At 42.2% G+C, this 19,511-nt stretch overlaps 3 protein-coding genes across 3 annotated transcripts; 1 reads left to right on the plus strand and 2 right to left on the minus strand.

Moving 5' to 3' along the window:
- Window positions 1–1,813: 1,813 nt before the first annotated feature.
- ccnd3 (cyclin D3) lies at window positions 1,814–6,557 on the minus strand. The gene is made up of 5 exons (XM_036530731.1): window positions 6,315–6,557; window positions 5,353–5,568; window positions 4,807–4,960; window positions 2,804–2,946; window positions 1,814–2,038 (listed from the first exon to the last, which is right to left on the minus strand). The coding sequence occupies exons 1-5, from the start codon at window positions 6,555–6,557 to the stop codon at window positions 1,814–1,816; spliced, it is 981 nt and encodes a 326-aa protein (XP_036386624.1).
- A 1,366-nt stretch (window positions 6,558–7,923) lies between these two features.
- On the minus strand, window positions 7,924–15,561 carry bysl (bystin-like). Its single transcript, XM_036531360.1, has 7 exons — window positions 15,133–15,561; window positions 13,483–13,636; window positions 12,883–13,021; window positions 11,660–11,793; window positions 10,661–10,821; window positions 9,901–10,003; window positions 7,924–9,419 (listed from the first exon to the last, which is right to left on the minus strand). Exons 1-7 carry the CDS (start codon window positions 15,398–15,400, stop codon window positions 9,068–9,070), a joined length of 1,311 nt encoding a protein of 436 aa, XP_036387253.1. The 5' UTR covers window positions 15,401–15,561; the 3' UTR covers window positions 7,924–9,067.
- Window positions 15,562–15,908: 347 nt separating this feature from the next.
- med20 (mediator complex subunit 20) lies at window positions 15,909–19,151 on the plus strand. The gene is made up of 4 exons (XM_036532202.1): window positions 15,909–16,026; window positions 16,526–16,671; window positions 17,612–17,865; window positions 18,572–19,151. Exons 1-4 carry the CDS (start codon window positions 16,013–16,015, stop codon window positions 18,794–18,796), a joined length of 639 nt encoding a protein of 212 aa, XP_036388095.1. The 5' UTR covers window positions 15,909–16,012; the 3' UTR covers window positions 18,797–19,151.
- The last annotated feature ends 360 nt before the right edge of the window (window positions 19,152–19,511 follow it).

The following is a 19,511-nucleotide window of genomic DNA, read 5'->3' on the forward strand; positions in this document are numbered from 1 at the left end:
AAAGTAATTAAATAAAATAAAAGCAAACAAAATGGGGCCATGCTTTTGTTCCCCGCGACCCACATTCATATGGTCTTAATTATATGAACGCAGCTTGATGAGACAGAACTGCTCTCCAGCCTTGGCAGGGTAACAGTACAAACACCACGGCCGTGCATGTGCCCAACTTCCTCCTCTCTGATGTGCCGGGGTTCGAGTGTCAGAGTGCAGCATGTTGGAGCTGTTTTGAAGAACTCCTGAATAACCGCTCTTTTACTGCTTAAATCTTCCCGCATTCAGCTGGACACACTGCACCAGGCTGCCATGTCCTCTGCGATTATTTCATCATCTTCAGCACTTGAAGGTTAAGGAAAAAAACACCATTGTGTTTTTAAGGCTGTTTTCCTCTGAGGGTGTTGGCTAACTTTCAATCAATTGAAGCTGCTACCTTGGTCCTTCATTTAGCTTTAAAATGTAAAGACAGAAATGCACATAAAAAACTAGCAGTGTGAAATTGACAAAATATTGCGTCAATACCCAATTAATGTAAAACACAGTGGAAGTTGTGGGTTGTACGTTTACCCAGCTTTTGGTGTTAGCTTAAAGAAAAGCATCAATACACCCTTGGCTTGTGATTTAAAATGGACAGTTGTGGGGTAGCGTGAGGACAGTGTTTGTGTCATTTTACATCAAAGTCTATGCATAACTGGCCAAGACAAGGACCACAAAGCCCTTTTGGACGCACAGATGTACGAGAAAGACAACCCTCCAAAAAACAGTTCCCCCGTTACACCTTAGTCAATAGAAGAGATGCGCAGCCTGTTAAAATAGGATTGCATTTGTTCCCAAAGACTCACAGACACAGGATTACGAATCACTCCATCTATGTACATAAAAAGTATAAAAAATAAAGATGTATACGAAAAAATACAGTAGCACTACTTATTGTATTTAGAGACAGTGTTAAAAACAGTGTGATAAGACACCATGCACCAGCATTAGGTTTACAGAGGACGTATGTGTCAGGAGTTACGTAAAATACAAGTCACATACCAGCTTTCACAACATAGCTCGGGAACTCTTTAAAATGTAGCAAAACATGACTGTATAAACTGTCCAGCAAAAACTGGACAATTAAATATTGTATGTATACATTTTATGTCTGGATTTTGTGTGCAGTTTCCAACATATGAAATGCTTTGAAATAAAAAATATAGCACTTGAAGAATGTAAAATGAAAAGCAGCATTTAATGGTACAAATTCATGTAAGGAACTGTGAACAAAAAAGTTCCAAAAGCAAGCGTTCAAAGAGTTCAAAGAGTGAGTGTTTTTAATGCACTGCAAATATTTGCCCCTGTGCAAAACTCCCAGAGTCATAAAAACACATTCAAGTTAATGGTTACCTTTGAAAGCCACTGTCTTATTGCACCCATACAATAACGTTTGAAAAGCACAGAGCAACTGCTTTCATTGGCAGCAACTGCTTTCATTTCAGAAAAACCCTCCTCCAACAATCCTTACTTGGAATGCTATTAGGCCACAAAAAAGAACCCTAAAACAGACTGTTAATCTAACACAACAGAACCTGCGGACGTCTTTTCATGAATCAGCTCAATTCACGACAAAACATTTCATCAACACAGAAAATCCAACAAAGTGCAATATGTAATTAATTTTTTGTTCTTTTTGAATTTCATTTCTAGTTCAAACACACCGTAACATAATGTCGCAACTACAACTCAAATGACCTGTTCAGGTGACAGGCAGGGCGGTTGGCCTTCTCCCAACATCCTTTGCGTCTCCCATGGCTGGTGATCCGTTTCCCAGCCGCTCTCATTCGGACAGGGACCTGTCTGAACTTCTCGACCCACTGAAGGAAGGGGCCCTGGGGGAGAGCTGGATGTCCTGGACGTCGGTGGGGGTGCAGGCCCAGGGGTGTACAGCCTGGACGTCTAGGCCAGGGGTCCCAGGAAGACAGGGTCCCATGGCCTCAGAGCAGGGGGGCAGACTGAGCTCCAGCATCACCTCCAGCTGGTCTAAACAGGAGTGGATGCAGCCCTGCCGGCAGGGGGGAGAGGGCACCAGTACAGGAGGAGAAGTCACACCACTGGGGCCCTGCTGCGGCATTTTCCTCATGCATTCTGATGAGGCTGGAGACCCCATGTTAGAGCTTTGGGTGGCTGCCAGTTGTACACTGAAGAGGTTGTCAGTTGGACAACCCCAGGAGGTCAAAATGGTCTATACTAGTACCAGCTATGGTTTATTATAGCTTGCAAACAAATATCTGGTTAATGGCAGTTACAACCCTTTGCTGTTATATGCATAAATGTTTTATCTGACTAGCTGACAAAAACATACAGTTATACATTCTTTCATAACTAACTGCACTGTACTTATAAAATGTTTTTGATGAAAAAGTAAAATATTAAATGTAATCTCTTAGTCTTCTATCATCCAAACCTCTTACCAACACCACTTTTACAAGGCTTGCAATGATGTTTATGAATATCAGATCTTACAGACAGAAGCAAAACAGTCACCCTTTACCGCTCAAAACCCTTCAGCTAATGTAGTACTAATGCTTACTACTAAGCTTCTTCCAAAAATACACTTTATTTCTCCCACTCAGTTTCAGTGTTCACTGTTTTTAACTGATGAAGCCATTGGAAAGTAACTGTTTTAACTGATAAGTAATTTTAAAAAGGTGGGATTTATTAAATTCTTAGTAAAGGTTACAGCAATCCTGAAATCGCCCCTCCAGAGGAAAGGTAAACAGAAAATGGCTCTATGAGAGAGAGTGGTTCTGTAATCATTTGTTCTCACCACATCAGTGTCCAAGATGTTGGCGAGCAGGTCCATCAGCGAACCACAGGAGAGGGGCGTGTCCAGGATCTTGAGCCGGCGAATAGCGGCCACCAAGCAGGCACTAGCGATCATGGAGGGCAGGAACATGGAAAACCTCAACTCTGTCAACAGGAAATGTAAGTGGCACATTTCAACAGTCTTGGCCAACCTGAGCACGAGCAGAAATGCATACATATGCATTTCAGTGATTTGCTTATTCTACAATGCCAGGCCCTTATTTGTCCAAAATGCTAAATAATCAAGCCCATCAACCTCCAGGAATTTTTGATCTCCTCCATATGTCATAATTTATGAACACTGGTTCCTGATGTGTGCTTAGCATTTGGTTAGCATAACAGCAGTGGGTCCAAATTAATATGTCCTAAATGGATTAATAAAATTCCATGCTAAAATTACAAACACAGCCTTACATTATTAAGCCTGTCATGTTAACGCTGCACTGTCATATAAAAACAGAGAAACACAATTTCTTATGTTCACAGCCCTCACAAAGCTGCATGTTTGTCTACCGTATTAACTTTTCACTTGTTTACACAGTATTACCTTACAAAATGTGGTCTTAGTCCCAGAAGTACACCTAAGTTTCTTATGACAACAGGGTAAGGCATTTGGCTGCTATTATCTTTATATATTTTCTGCACAGTCATACTGATAACCCAGTTGCACACTGCTAAATGTAGCTATTAGAAATTGGATAATACACGTAATATGAACGGGCATTACGAACGCAGCTAATATGACATTTCGTGGCTTCAAATCCTAGTCTAGAGATCATGTTACTCCTGTCACTGTTTACAGCCTTATGCTGTACTCAGGAAACTTCTCCACAAAAGTGTTTTCCAGCCCCTCCTTACGTCCTTCTGCTTTATTATTTTGGGCATTTGCGTCAGATGAATTGCATCATGGTTACTATAGTGCCAGCAAACAAAGCATCACAGTTGAACAGCTTTCTGATTGTTTGGATTATGCCAACAGCGAAAGCAAAGGTGGCCCGGAATGGACGACCCCACTGGGACACCCTCCTAACAAATTTGATGGACAGCCTCTTTGCTTTTCACACCAATTTGTGCTACCGTATGGTGTAGTGCTGCAGACCCTGCTCTTACCTGGTTTCTGTGCATCTTATTTGGAATTCTTCAACCCATTTTTGAAGTTGTGTGTTATCAGAACATTTCTCCAATCCAATGTAAACACACAGAGCAGCTTGGATAAAATGCCTAAAATATCACACTGTAAATGACGCCAATGATGTATACTGTTATTATTTTGGATACATTTTTTTCCATTATCTCTGAAGTGTACCTATGTTGCATAATTTGAACAAAAGCAATGCTTTTTTGGTCTTGTTGTCATCATTTTATGTATGATTGGGGAATTAATCACATACTGTATGATACCATAATCACATTAAATAATAACATAAATGTTACGTTTCAGTCATCTTAACTTAACATCTGAAATAAATCCCTGGGGTGTTCATTTTTTATTGACTTTTTCATAGGTTTGGGGCACTACCAATGACCAGTAAGGGCATTCTTAGCTATAAGCATATAGCTGGAAGCCTGTGTATGAAACAATCACAAAAAAATTATTACCACAAAGTTCTTCCCTGACATTGTCCTGTGGCAATGACACTCTCAGAAATGGATAATCAGGGGTGTAGAAAATCAGTACAAACAGGAGGAGTGTATCTACCAGGCAACTGGGTACTTGTGGAAGTAAAATATTGTGTCTATTGAGAGGTTAAACCCTTTTCCTATGCAGGTGAACTGATAAATCAATCTTTAAATCCAACAGCTGACTTGACTAGTTCTGATTAGTCTGGGGATTTGACCTTATCATACACTGGGAAATTCTCCCAAATGGAGTTCTACACCACATATCAAATGAGAAGCTTTGACCAGAGGTCCTATTTACACTCAGCATGAGGAGGACTCCAGGGAGACGCTTTCACCTCATACCTGTGGCTGCCAGGGCAACGTAGGAGTGGGTGTGTCTGCGCAAGGTGTTGAGAGGCATGCTGGGTAGCCGCTGCAGGATGGGCTCTAGGAAGTCGGACGGCAGCACTGACGCCAGGTCCCACTCCAGTCGGGACACCACCACCAGCTCCCACTGCTGCAAAATGAACATACAGTGTAGCTCCGTTACGTCTGCTCCCTACACTGCCGCTTCCTCCAGGGGGCGCAGCTGCGCCACACGACACCCATACTTCAATCGAGGTCACACGTGTTCTACAAGACTCTGGACACATTCAGGTCAGATTTTGACTTCTTTTTAATATCTTAAATTACTTTGTCTTTACACCAATCTGGTATTTGGAGGACCCAGGACCCAGGCCTGGCTTTAAACACACATATGTGCCCCCTAAGCAACCTATTCAGCTCATTTTTGTATATACTGAAAGAGAAAGGTTTTCACCATGGGTTTGTGTGTATGATTACAATTTATGTTACACTTCTGTGTTTGTCTACAAATCTATTTCTATATCAAGCAACAATGGAAATCACCAAAAGCTCAGAGACAGTGATGGAACTGTCCGTGTAGATGCACAGTTTATTGGCGCTCAGGTGAACTGTCTCCCGTAGTTTGGAGGCCAGGAACATGCAGACTGCGCCCAGGAGTTGCAAGTGCGTCTTCTGCACAGGGAAACGGCCCAAGTAACGATCCAGATAGTAAATAGCCAATGGGAACACCTCCTCTTCGCATTTCTGCTCTTCACAGACCTATCAGAAACAGCCTTGAGAAGAGCCCTACCAAACTTTACCTTGCCATGTGAAGCGTGAAAACACTGCACTAAGACTGTTTCACTCATTAACTGGTTAATTGATCATATGAGTATATGGAATTAATGAAGAGAACAACTGACTGTGAATCGATGGCTAAAGCCGTTCCTAATGACACGTGTGATATTGTCTATTACATGTACATTTTGTCATTGAACAGAGGTTTTATCTGGACCGGCTTGTAATGCAGGAGCGCAACTTTGCATTACAGTTGGAGGAACAAGGGAACTGAACACTGCCTCATCTTAACGTTTCAGTGCCTCACAAGTGCTAGGTTAACTAGTTCTATGGTAAGACTAGTTCTTCCGTGTTAGAATTCATTCAAACGTGCAATCATTTAAACTGCAAGAAACTAATAGAACATACAATTAAAACAGCCTTCTGTATCTAGCTAAGTAATGTCCTCTATTATGTCAAGTCAAAGAGCAACTAGCATGCTACTTTATTATGGGTGGCTATAACACAACTGACAACATAATTTGAGTCATTATACAAACACTAACACGTAATTGCACCAGGTTCTGACTGGTATTTTTTCAAATGGTCGATGGACGTTGAGAAAACTAAACTTTACGCCACGTGGGAAGCTGTCATGCTAGGCAAGTTAAGAACCTTCTGGTCGGCATTTTTTGCTTGAGAGCTAATTGACGTTATTAAGCTTGTGATCGTGTGAACCGGTCTCCTACCTGCAACATCCATACCGCCAATATTCTCCTCATGTAAGGCTGAATGTCTGTCTGAACTGTGCCAAAGTAAGACTGTGAGGCCCAGTGTCTCCTCTCCAGGGCCAAAAGGTTCTGCAGAGTTCGGCTATCCTCAAGCAGGCTCGGGTCGCAGCAGGCCCGAATGGCTGTGGCGAAACTAGGTTGAACTGAGGAGTCGGGGGAGGTTGTTTTGAAACTACCATCTTCTAGACACATAAGTTCCATTCGTGAACACTGGAAACCACCCAATGCAAGCCCTAGCGAGTGCCAATACTAGTACCTACAGGAAGTTCGACTAAATGGCTGTTTCCTTCCAGCAACCCCCAAGAGTGTCAATCGGAGTGACACTCTTCAGCGGTACCAGTCTCCCACGATGCTACTGGGATCGATGAATTTGTTTCTACAGCTAGCTAGCTAACGAACTTCTTTGACCTGCTGAATTCACGACGACTTTAGTGGCAAGAGCATGGTTTACAATAAATGGAAAAAATCACTAATGTTTAAAAGATCAGTTATGGACCTCAACTTACTGACTATTTCCGGTCTCCTTGCGCCATTTTTAATGGGATATTTACGATCAGCGGCTAGGCTACGATGTGTGTGTTTACATGTATACTAATATCAAACTGCAAATTAATATTTAATGTATCTTAAAACCAATTTTGGCTCAATTTTGCTGCATGCGTGAATTCACCAACATATTAGGTAACTAACAACTTATCTATGATACGACAGTCTCCCAGTGCATTTGTTTTTCAATAAACTAATGTATTTAACGTTACATTTGTTTGCAAAACAAGACAAAGCGAAATGATAACGCGCTGTGTTTATACAAGGGAGAAAATTAGTTTTTATGGAAATGTAAATATCCAGGAGGAAATTTCAGTGTTTAATTAGAACAAATATTATGATGCATAACGTTTTCTTTGCTATTATACTGCAATGCACAGCTCAAACTTGGCGTTACAGCCCCAGGCGTAACAGACAGCGTATGAATTTGCACATTACAGAACCACAACGGGTTTCACATCATATACCACAGCGGTACCGTAGCAGCTAGATTGGTAACTACCGCCATCTAGTGTTCAGGTGTGCTGCACCATCCTCCCGCATTCTCATTGCGAAACAATGGACGAATACCTCCCGTGTTGAAACAAACTCGCCTCCTGGTGGCCATATCGGGAATCTTCACGAGCGAAAGGATAATCCTCTACCTTATTTTAAACATTCTGGATAAAAATAAATTTTAATCCTTTATCACACAACTAAACAATATTAAATAATTGAGTTTATCCAGCCACGAGCAAATCTACAGATGTTTTTTTTCCTAAAGCACTGTTTGCTCTTACAGATGGCTAATAAGCCAATGGCATCTATTACATTATTTTCATTTAGCAGATTCTCTCTTCTCCAGAGCATTACAGTTTTTACATATTACTGGTTTATACAGGTGGATATTTACTTGAGCAGTTCTGAGTTACTGGATATTTACTGAGACAGTTCTGGGTTAAATCATTTGTTTGCAGCTATCTGACACCAGTCAACCAGAGTTCAGTAGAGCAGACATTACAATCCTTAGCTTGTGGTCTGAAATAATTTATTTATCATTTCAAAACAAACCTGTTTCACTAAGAACAGCATTCACTATTATGCATATTTCTGTCATACAAACACCCATTACTGAATGGATTTACTATCCATTTTCAATTGGTGGTAAGCACAGATACCAGCATCACTGCAGATGTATTACTACTTGCAATGCATACACCTGTAGAGCCACAACTCAAATCCAACTGCAAAAAATGCAGACATGTACATGAAAGACACAGGCTCAGGGAATTTTCACATTGTTTTTATAAAACAAACATTCGCTTTGTCATCCTTAGATTATGTGCACGTCTCTCTATCTTTTAAAGTTGAAACTCTGTTTAAGGCCTGGATTCAATTCAGTATTTTAGTCACAACACTCAAATAACACCATTGATCCTACATTTATAGCTGTTACACCTGGCAGGAAAGTGCACTACTTTAATGTAGTGAACATTTCTGTGTGTTCATTAGGCATTACTTACTAATTGGATGTGTTAGGTTTGTCTACTGTATTGAAGTTACTACAATCTTTGTCCCTGGTATTACCATAAAACTGCCCGTGTTTTGTCTGTGTACTGTTCTTGATGTTTGTGAATCTACACCTGCACACATTTTAATACAATTTTTGAACTTCTAGTAGAGGTGTTAACTGTGTGTAAACATATGCTACACATCACCGTCTTTATTGTGGTGACAGTTCCTAAATGTGGTATGCGTTACTGCCACTCCCGAACAGACCACCCTGGCACCTGTTTTCCCATGTAGGTTCTGGCTGTAGATTTTGCAGCAGGCACTTAAAAGTGGACCTTAGAGCTCCTCTTTCTCACCAATGCAATGCGTGACTCAGATAAAACATAAGCCCTCCCATAAGAAACAAAATGGCAACATGGGGGAAAAAACTGGAATATAATTTCCTTAATCACATATCACAGAATACTGCCTTGTGTCTGTAAAGTTGGACAGAAAATAGAACTGAAACCCTTTTATTTTGATGGACAAACAGGATGCCCAAGGGGTAATTAGTTCATCTTCATCTTCAGACAGGGAGATGTTAGATTTATGTTGCTGACAGAATGAAGGAGGGAAAAACACAGTGGGCAGATAAAGAAAAGGTTAGTTAATTGAGGAGGCGCGGAGAGGAGAACTCAGTCCAGAGCCATGGGCGGGACGGCCGTCTCCTCATCACGCGACTCGGAATTTACCAGCTCCCGCCTGACCTCGGGGGAGATATGGGGATGTGTCTGATACTTAATCAGCTCCAGCAGCGCCCCCTTCTGTTCGGAGGCGAGGTCGGCCTTGTAGCGCTGAGCCAAGGTGAGCAGGCTCTGGTGCCACAAGACGGGCAGGGCGCGCTTCTCGCTGCGGAAGCGCAGAAAGTGGGCGACCAGGGCGTCCAGCACTCGGAACGGCAGGGCGTACTTCTTGTCCAACAAGAGCCGCAGGAATATGCTGTTGGCGCCGTTATACTCCATCTCAGCCAGCTTGAGCATGGCAGCACTGTGGGGGCGGAGAGATGGACAAATTTACACTCCCGCTAAATTCCTTCGCTATATGCCTAATGAATGCTATTTGCATACACAGACAACACACTGAAAGACAGATTCTCTCAGATACAGCCATACCCATGCAGCTACTAAGACAGTCAGGTAAACTCATTTCCTTAGCTTGCATTTTAGATACTGCTGTTTCTCAGATTCAGAGATGCTCCTTCATTAGTTCTTGCTGGAGGAGCACTGCATTATGTGGTGTTAATACTGCACTAATAGATTATTGAAAAATGGCATATGCCTGCCGTTAGGCTAAATAGCCATATTTCCTTTGCGCACGTTTTCAGATCAACGTGTGCAAAGTCACACACATGTTGAACACTCCTATGAATCTAATCTAATCTAATGTTTGCGTTAGCAGATTTTACATTTTATTCCAATGTCCATATGAAATCTCTCCTGTATTGTCTGCATTAGGCCCTGCTCTGTACCTGGAGTGCAGCACGGGGATGGAGCACTTGGTGAGGATGCTGCCGACGATGATGGCCTCCCTCAGAGTGCAGGTGCCAGACTCACACAGCGGGAGCAGGATGCCTGAGAGCAGGGGGGAGATTACATTAACACACCGCTCAGACACACCCTGGGGCTGGCATTGCACAGACAGCACGTACGGTGGGATTAAAAAAGAATGAATATGTTAAAGTCAACAATGAAACAAATACATTTAAGCTCATTCTTCTGGGGTGAAAAAAAATCACTCAGTCTGTATCATGCTGTTAAAAGAAATGCTGCATTCTTTCATCAGAGACTAATGGCATCAAAAATAGGACTGTGGAAAAGGGACTGAATCAGAAGTTTAAATCTAAGCATTCTAGTGTGTGTTAGCGCATGCACATCCGGCGCATCCAGTGTGTGGTGTGGGTGTGTGTGTTTGAGAAAAAAAACACAAAAACCTACATTCTCAGCTGACATGGCCATTCATGGCAGGAGCTCAAATGCCTGTTTTCCACACTGCTGTGGGAATCTTTCGCTATAATTAGAAATCTACATATGGCTTGTGCAACCCCACTGTGGAGATCTCTTCTGCATCAATACATTTTGAGCAAAGCGCTGCGACAACGCGAACCATGGCTGACAGCATGCCTCCCTCCATTTTGTGACATCCAATCTCTTCAGCCTGCTCCTGCCCTGGACCAAGTCATATCTTTGGTCATTACAAATGAAATGCCCCTGGCAGACGCCTTCCCTCACCCTTAAACCACGCTCCGGGTTTAAAGAGCGCCTTCTTCAGCGCGCTGTAAAGGTGGAAGTTGAGCCGTTTGTACTCCGCGATGTCGTCCCGTATCCGCGGCAGCAGCACCAGGTTGTAGAAGCGCTGGGCCATGCGCTCCTTCAGATTGGATGAGAAGATCCTACAGATAAACAGACAACTGTTGTTGTGTAGTGCTTTGAAAGTACACCAGCTTCGTTTTTCATCTTTCACAAGCACAGGTCACACAGTGTGAAGTGTGCAACAGCCAAAACTAGGTTAATCTTGTAAAGGACCAGAGAGCAGACTCTGAACGCATGTACATTTTTTTGTTAAAAACGTATGGTATGCTAAACATTTCTTCCTTAAATCTGCACTCTCTCAGGGGGTGAGATTTTACAGAGCAGTACTCACACACCCAGACCACAGTCTCTGCCAGCCAGCAAGCTGTTATTAATTAGTTTCAGTTATTTATCTGTGTAGTGGATGCCCTTACCCAGAGTGACTTCCATTACATACATTATCACCCTTTTATACAGCGGGAGATCTTAATGAAGCCACCTAGCCAAAATGTAAAACAGGCTTACTTCTCTGGCTGCATTGCTATGGAGGATACTGTCAAAAAACTGTCAAATAAATAGATATATGCAGACATACAGCAAAAACATGCTAGTAAATGTCTAAATAACTGAATAGTGAAATTAATAAATCTATAAACGATTAAATAAATAAGACTGGTGGCGAGTGCTATTGTGGAAAAAGAATTTTTTTTCCTTTCTCATTTTGACAGGCTCCATCCTCCATACATTGTAAGGTTTCACAGAGGTTTTGATTAACAAATTACATGCTTTTCACACTTTATCTCTGAATATTCATGAAATGCAAATTCAGTGGAACCTTCATTAGGAGCAGTTGCTCACTGTAGGCACCATTTCGGCCTTGATTATTGCTGTGTCTAATACCACACACACATACACACACACACACGCACACACACACACCTCGTGGCCTGATACATTGCTGCAGCGGTCCACGTCTCAGGCTCTGTCAGGTACAGGACCTGTTCCCAGTTTGACAGTGCTGGGATGATCTTGAAGGCCTTGGGCAGCTTTCCACTGCGGTACTTGGACAGAACCTAGACAGGAATTGATTGTTGTTGGGCTGATTTTTGACTGAAGTCGCTGGACACATCTGAATAAAAACTGTATTTTTACCAGTTTTTAGCAAGATAGCTTTACCTACTTTCCCCAGTTAATCCATGCAATTAAGGGCTCAGACTAGAGAAGCTACCTAAGAGGGCTTTTGACTAGTTTGTGGTAGCTGTTTACCTTTTCTTTTTTACTTATCAATTTACTTCATAGATAGATCAGATAATGGATAATTCATTTTTTGTTGTCAGGAATGTAAGTTAACATGAATTTACAATGGTAATGATAAATAATCCCCTTTGCTCCCAGACACATAACATTCAATCCCTGTACAAGTTGCACAGTTTCTTTGCAGAAAATTTGTCTGCAGAAAAATACAAAAATTTCATTTTCTTAACAGTGACAGCAAACAAGGAATACATTAAAATATAGTTCATATACAACTTTACAGCACAATGCCAAAGTGTCCCAGATCTGTGTAACTGTATTTGCTGTTCTGTAGAACATCATGTCACAAAATGAAAAGATGGTGTGGTAAGGTAAAAAATATGTTGATCATTTTGTGATTTTTTGCAAGCTGTTCCTAGCCATCAATTTCTAACAAACCTAAAAGACAAGTCAACTAATAGAGCATGCAAGAGCTTTAAAATGACAACAAGGTTTTGTTTTTAACACATGTAGGTCAGAGGTAAGAATGTCGTCAAGGGAGCTTGGGTATATATAAAAATAGCATAAAAACACTCTACTTTAAATGATCATATCTCAAAGCCTTTAAAGCATTAATTAGAAAAATTTGCCTTAAATCTTTTCTCCAAAGGACACATGTATATGCCAAATTCTGTGAAAATTTAAGATGGTCGCACCAAAAATTCATCAGCCATTTTCCATATGACAACCCATATGACAAACGTAAAATTAGGTTTTTATATGAAAAATGGCTGATTACTTTTTATTCCGTTTACATACTTACATACTTTACATACTTGTACATACTTACGATTGACTGTATTTAGCCAATGGAACAAACATACAGTATGCCTCTGAATATATGTAAGAATGCATGCCTTGCGTCTTACCTTATTTACACCTCTGTACACCTCGATGATTCTGGGATCCAGCTGCGGAAGAGGGCGTCCTGAAACCTCTGACATCACTGTTCCAACCTCTGTCTGCTTCTCTGTGATCTTCTCCATGATGATGTCAGCAAGGGTTCGCCTGTGTGCACATCGTGAACCCAACGATGAAGACAATGCCACGACAATCCCCACTTACTCAATGAGGGACCCATAAACACAAGAGGTCCATGGTATACGACACTTACATTACATTCATTACATTAATTTAGAAGACACTCTTATCCAGAGCAACTTCTAGCACTTACAACAAGGCCCAAAACACTACACACCTGTAATTGTCCCTTGAGATCTGTCACTGACAATAAACCATGGAGACCTGATACAATTTCTTTATTTGTTCATTTATTTTAACATTTTGACATTATGTTTTGGGGATTAGGGTTCATAAACCCAACTGTAAAGTAATGACATTTTACTATTCTGTTACCATTTAGAGAGCCTAGTAAAAACAATAAAAAACCTCTGCTCTTGAAATACCACCAGCATCACACACCTAGAGAGCAGAGAAGCCAGCAAATCTTTAACAGATCAAATCTGTACCTGAGTGGCGGGTTTTTGCTCATGAACATCTGTATGGCTTTTTCATCTTCTGGGTCCACCTCGACCTCTGCCCCACACTCTGCTTCTTCCTCCTGTCCTGCCTGGCCCAACGCAGGCCATTCTTCATCAGAGTCCAGCTCCTGGGACCCAGATCCTGTACAAACATTACAACTGCTGTCATACTTCAGATGAGACAAACAAAAATGAGGTATCACCTACATGCAACGTTTCAAATTCTCAGGACTTACAAATGGTCGCAATGCCTTCACTTCGCCATTTAGTTGTGTGTGATCTTATTGTTATGTGAACAGTATTATGTTCTACTTCACTCCTACAACGTCATGGTTCTATGACGCTGTACTTGGTAAGATGTTTACCAAAGAAAAAGGCAGTTAGCCAGTGAAATCCAGACAGGTTGCATGTATGCTAACATTTTAACATGAGTTGCGAATTCGCTTTCACATAATTATAATATAGAAACATAACTACAAAAAACACACAGTTAAAACATTAAGAACTCAAGACTGCAGACATATGGTTTTTCGTTCTCAAATTACATGGAAAAGAACATTTGTATAGGGAGTGATCAAACATAATTTTTCTACAGTATATTGCTGTAGAACAGAAGTTTCAAGTTCTTGTCCAGCATCTCCTAATTTGGATGAATGACAATTAAGCAGGTTACTCTCCACATTAACTTTACCCACTGGAACAGCTGGCTTTTGACATAAGTGCTGGAGGTACATCACCTTCCTCAAGAGTGCAGCAGCACTGTCTTAGGACCAGCACCGAGGGACCTCAGGTCCAGAACACACAGCTGTTTTCAGACAGCGATATTAACCTCACTGATGATAGCACTGCTTCTGCGACAGCTACATTCTGGGCACTGCCCTTTACGATACACTTCTGCAGCAATATCTACTTCTGCTACACTTCACCTCCTAACAAACATCAAAATGTCATCCCCTGCCTGCAAACTGTCACAAAATTTTTGAGAACATCTAGGCTTGTCGGTATGCAAGTTGCACCACTTGTCTGTGGTCCTGTATAGTTTATCTAACGAAGAACTCCCGTGTTTCCCTTATTGTCCCAATGATTGTATTTGATATATGCACCCCTAGATCAGATTAGCTCTGTCTCACTACACTGACCTTGTGCTCAGATTCAGCACTATCTGTTTTGTATGACATGTACACATCTTGCCTTTGTGCCTGTGCCTGTTTGCCCACTATATGCACTTTTGTACGTCGCTTTGGATAAAAGCGTCTGCTAAATGAATAAATGTAAATGCACATGTAAATGTTTCCTGTTAAGATGAGGGGAGACATACACTGTAGTCGGTTACCGTTGCTCCACACAAATACTGGCACAGCTATCCTGAGAGCACCTAGCAGCTAACTAGACGCATTAGGTCAGCGGAGATTACAAACCGTGATTGAGAGCATCTAGGTTAGCCACCTCCGTAACTAACTCCCTAAGATCTTGAGCACAACAGTGAGGTCTACTGAGATGGTCTCCAAAGAATCCAGACAGCCAAGTGGCAATGTTAGTTAAAGGTATTTAGGTAGCTAATTATACTACCTAATCTGTCTGCTATCTGTCGCGCTAGCGTTAGCTATTCAGCCAGCGTGTCAGGCACGTTTCACTGACCTAAAACAGTGGAGGGTTTTTTCTTGGTTTCTGTCTTTCCAAGACCATACTCGGTCTGAAGTTCCTCCTGCTGTATCCGCGCCTGCTCCAAGATCTTCCGCGACAGACGCTCATCCACGTACTCGTCTTCATCCTCTTGCCGGCGATCCCTGCCTTTGATTCGGCTACTTGCCTTCACCGCGTCCCCCTGTAATATCTGGTCAGCAAGACCCACCGTGCCCCCTCTTTTCTCCCCGCCGCCACCTTTGGACTTCTTCACTTTGGGCATTTCTTAAATCCGATTTAAGGTAGTGTAGGAGATTATGGGTACGACTAAACTTCACCACGCACAACTAATTCGTGTGCAGGTAGCTAGCTAGCCATGCACCTAGCCACTGTAAACACACACGTGCGTTCGCAGCTCCGATAAGCTCTGCCCCTACCTCTGCCTTCAACCAAGATGGCGTATATTAGAAATCTCAAGAGCTGACTCTGAATCAGCTTTGGCTTCTGTCATAAAATTACCATGACATAGAAGAATGCTAGGATGCTGATCCTGAATCAGCTCGTGGAGCACTGTTTACCCAGAGGTCTGCACTGCTACACTGCACACGGTCGAATCTATATATTTAATTGAAAAGTAAATATCATCATTAGCAGAGGGCAATTAATGACTCCGAAATCATTTTACACATTTTTATTATCGGAAAACAGTTTTCGTTTTTTGACCCTCCGGCTCGCTAGGCTACCTCATTTCCTCTTGACACAGGAAACAGTAACAGGCAGCTAATGTTTGATAGCTAGTCAAGTAGTGGATGGGTGTACAATGGCATGTTAGTAGCTAGCTGGCCAGCAACTTGGTCTAAAGAGGCGAAACGTCAGTGTGACTCCAAAGAAAGACATGGGGGTGACTTGGTAAGAATCTTGCATGCCAATTTGAGTCGGCTTTATCTAACTTTTAAGTAAAGCTAGATATAGCTATAGTTTGCTGCGCGCCAGAGCCAGTGAGCTAGCAGGCTAGCTAACTGTCCACTTAATAGCATTTTCAGGATATTAAGCAAACGATCGGTGACTATCGTCTTTTCTTTAGCTAAAATATTGTTGCCGTAGTTAGCTAACGTTAAAAACTTTAACCAAATGAAAATGAGCATCCTTGTCACAAGTCCAGTCAATGAGTAGCTGCTTTGATCGCTATGTGTTGCAGCGCCCTGTATGCTCATTCAAAAGCATCGGTTTAGACGAGTTGAAGTAAACCCACTTGTTTAGTTTTAACGATGTGCTTTAATGTAAAGGTCTATTTTCCTTCCCTTCCTGCATTACATTGACATAGTGAATGTGGTGTTGGTAGAATGCACTGTTACGGGATTCCCTGCACATGCACAGTGCTCACTGCTGGCCCCTCCTTCTCTCTCAGCGTGTGTCAGGTGCCGGTTGCAGAGGGCAAGAGTGTGCAGCAGACGGTGGATATGCTGCACAGAAAGCTGGAACAGCTGGGGGCGGTGAAGCAGGGCAACTTCTGCGTGGACTGTGAGACATACCACCCGGTTGGCAACACCTCCGGTATGGAGAACATCCGCGTCAGCGCATCCGTAATGTTAGCAGCTGTGCATGATGTTCATCAACACTGTATCCAAATGCTTGGACAGGGTGTCCTCACATAATCCGGTGCTGGTTGTTTATGTCCTTTGACCGTTTGTAATGCACAATTAGGTAATTACTGTGAACTCGGCACCACTTTGGAGTGGACTCATTCGTGCTCAAAATACGGCACACATTTTCCTGTGAGGTCGCAACCTTTGCTGCTTACCTTTATTCTGAAATATTTTCAGTCGGAGTTGACTGTATTTGAGCCTAATAGGCTTTGTATAATGATGTAGGCTCCAATGTTTTACCTTTGGTGGTGTAGAATATTTTGTGTATTGTTCAACTTTATTTGCATTGATCAAAAATAATACAAATATCCTAACAGTTAAAGAAATTTCAGAGACCTATCCGTTGTAGTCTTACACACTGCCACATAACTCGGGTTTCTCATTCAAGGCAGTATGGTTGGTACAGCATCATTGCTGATGGGGGTGTGCAATTGATTGGGTAACCTGAATGCAGAATATGTTTTGGAAAAAATCTGGATAACCCAGCAATGACTCTTTGGAAAGGTTGTTTCTGCTGTCTTAAATCAGAGATGGAATACTGTATTACTATCCATAACCATGTAACAATGCATATTATTGTGTATTATAACTGATTTATTATATTTATCTATTTTTTAAAATCTTTTTTAAGTGTATCATTTGGAGGGGGGTTGAGGGATGGGAGTGAAAATGGGTAAATCTATTAATATGTAGTTTACTAAAAGTGTATTTAAAAATGTATTTTAAAAAAAAAAAAAAAAATCAGAAGACTGCTGCATGTGATCTGACAGTTATTTTGGATGGCTGAGAATTCATGCTTTTTTGTTGCAATCCTGCTGTATAACTTGCTTTCCCCTGGCCCCAAACAGGTCAGCCACCCAAGTTCTTATACGTGATGCACAATTCGGAGACTCCACTGAGCTGCTTGGCCCTGTTCGAGGGCGGGCCTTGCCTTACGGCCGATGGCAACTTCGATGTGCTCATGGTGAAACTCAAGAGCCACTTTCAGAATTCCAAAGGCCACAAGGTGGAGAGCCGCGGCGCCCGTTACCAGTACTGCGACTTTCTGGTGAAGGTGGGGACAGTGACCGTGAGCTCCAGTGCACGGGGCATCTCGGTGGAGGTGAGTGAAGAAGTGGTGGAGGCTCGCCATGTGGTCCTGCATGAGAGCAGGGGACACTGCTACAGGGTTAGCTTAATATGCAATTGTTGATGCTGAAATCGGGGTTAAAAAAACAGTGCGGATTTCAAAATGTATTTTTAAAATGTTTTAAAACCGTTAAAAATGTTGCTGAAGTGCAACCACATACGTTTGGGTGATATAGTCTGTCAATGTTTGCAAGGGATTATGTCTTTGCACACAAGAGGTATCATCCACTGTTCCTGTAGAGCCCAGTCTCAGACATGGAATTCAGAATGGGACGAGTACATAGGCGAGGACAAGCTCTTTAATGGGCTCATTGTAACTCTGAGCATTATTACATTCACAGATGCTGCCATTATATGCACTGGCTGCCAAGGTTGCAGAGGATTTTATGAGGGGGAGATTGCAGACTAAATAATTTACCAATAGAAATGCATAAAAGCTTCATCACACTCAATCTTGTTGCATAATTTTTTTAAATGGGGATTGTATACAAATATTACATTTACTTCTATACTGATAACAGTCTATGCATCTGAGGGGTGAAAGAAAAAGGATTTGGAAGACAAGATTCAGCAGGGTAGCACAGTCTGCCATTTGCAGGGGCCCAGGATGTAGCTCTGTTGGCCAGGTGGAGGACTCACAGCAGGGACAGCTGACTGTCTGCCATTTTGTGTGTGCGCAGGTGGAATACTGCCCGTGCGTGGTGCCTGGGGACTGCTGGAACCTGATGAAGGAGTTCATGCAGAGCTTCCTGGGGCCCAGCGTCCCCGAGCTGCCCTCCGTCTTCACCGCCAAGCCCGAGGGCCTCTACGCGCCCGTGGACTGCTCCGACACTATGACGCAGTACCTTGAGCTATTCAGCAAACTGCGGAAGCAGCAGGTGGTGTCGGGCAGCAGCGTACGCTGAGAGACGAGGGTGGGGAGAGGAACGGAGGAGGACACGTACCAATGCGCACCCCAAATCCAACTCCCAGCAACACGGGGAAGCCAGGCACCGCCCCGCCCTCGCTTTTGGAGAGCACCGAAACATCCTTCAGCTTTTCAGTGGCAGGAGTATCTTGAGGAATGTCTCAACGACGAAATGTGTGTGGCCGACGGGCTTGGTGATTTCAAAACAGGACATTTTGAAATCTTTAGTGGTTTACTTTTTTACGTCTACTCAGACATATTGTCTCAGTGTTTGTTTCAAGCAGTCTCATTTTTGCATGTCAAGGACAAAGTCATTATTATTTCATTGATGCTGTTCAGTACATGCTTTAAAATTCCTCAGCCATTAAATAATTTTTATACTTGTTGGTTTACCTTAGAGGTAGTGTCATTTACAAAATGGCCATTAGTTTGGAGTGTGCTTTGGTTATCTGTTTCATGAAAAATGGGCAGATATATAATAAAGGTATTTTTGAAGTCACATTTTGATCCCTTTTCCCTGCAGTGATTGTTAAAGAAAGTATATGTGATATGACTTCCTGTTTGTTGAACTAAAAATAGTTGTTGCAGTATTCATAAGTGGTCTTCATAGGAATTGCTTGTGATTGTTGAGACACAACAGATCAAAATTTTCTATCTGACCAACATGGAAGCATACATGATCCAGCTCTGCATAAGCATCTATTCTCAGAAAA

Source organism: Megalops cyprinoides, chromosome 6, assembly GCF_013368585.1.
Source record: "Megalops cyprinoides isolate fMegCyp1 chromosome 6, fMegCyp1.pri, whole genome shotgun sequence".
Taxonomy (NCBI): Eukaryota; Metazoa; Chordata; class Actinopteri; order Elopiformes; family Megalopidae; genus Megalops; species Megalops cyprinoides.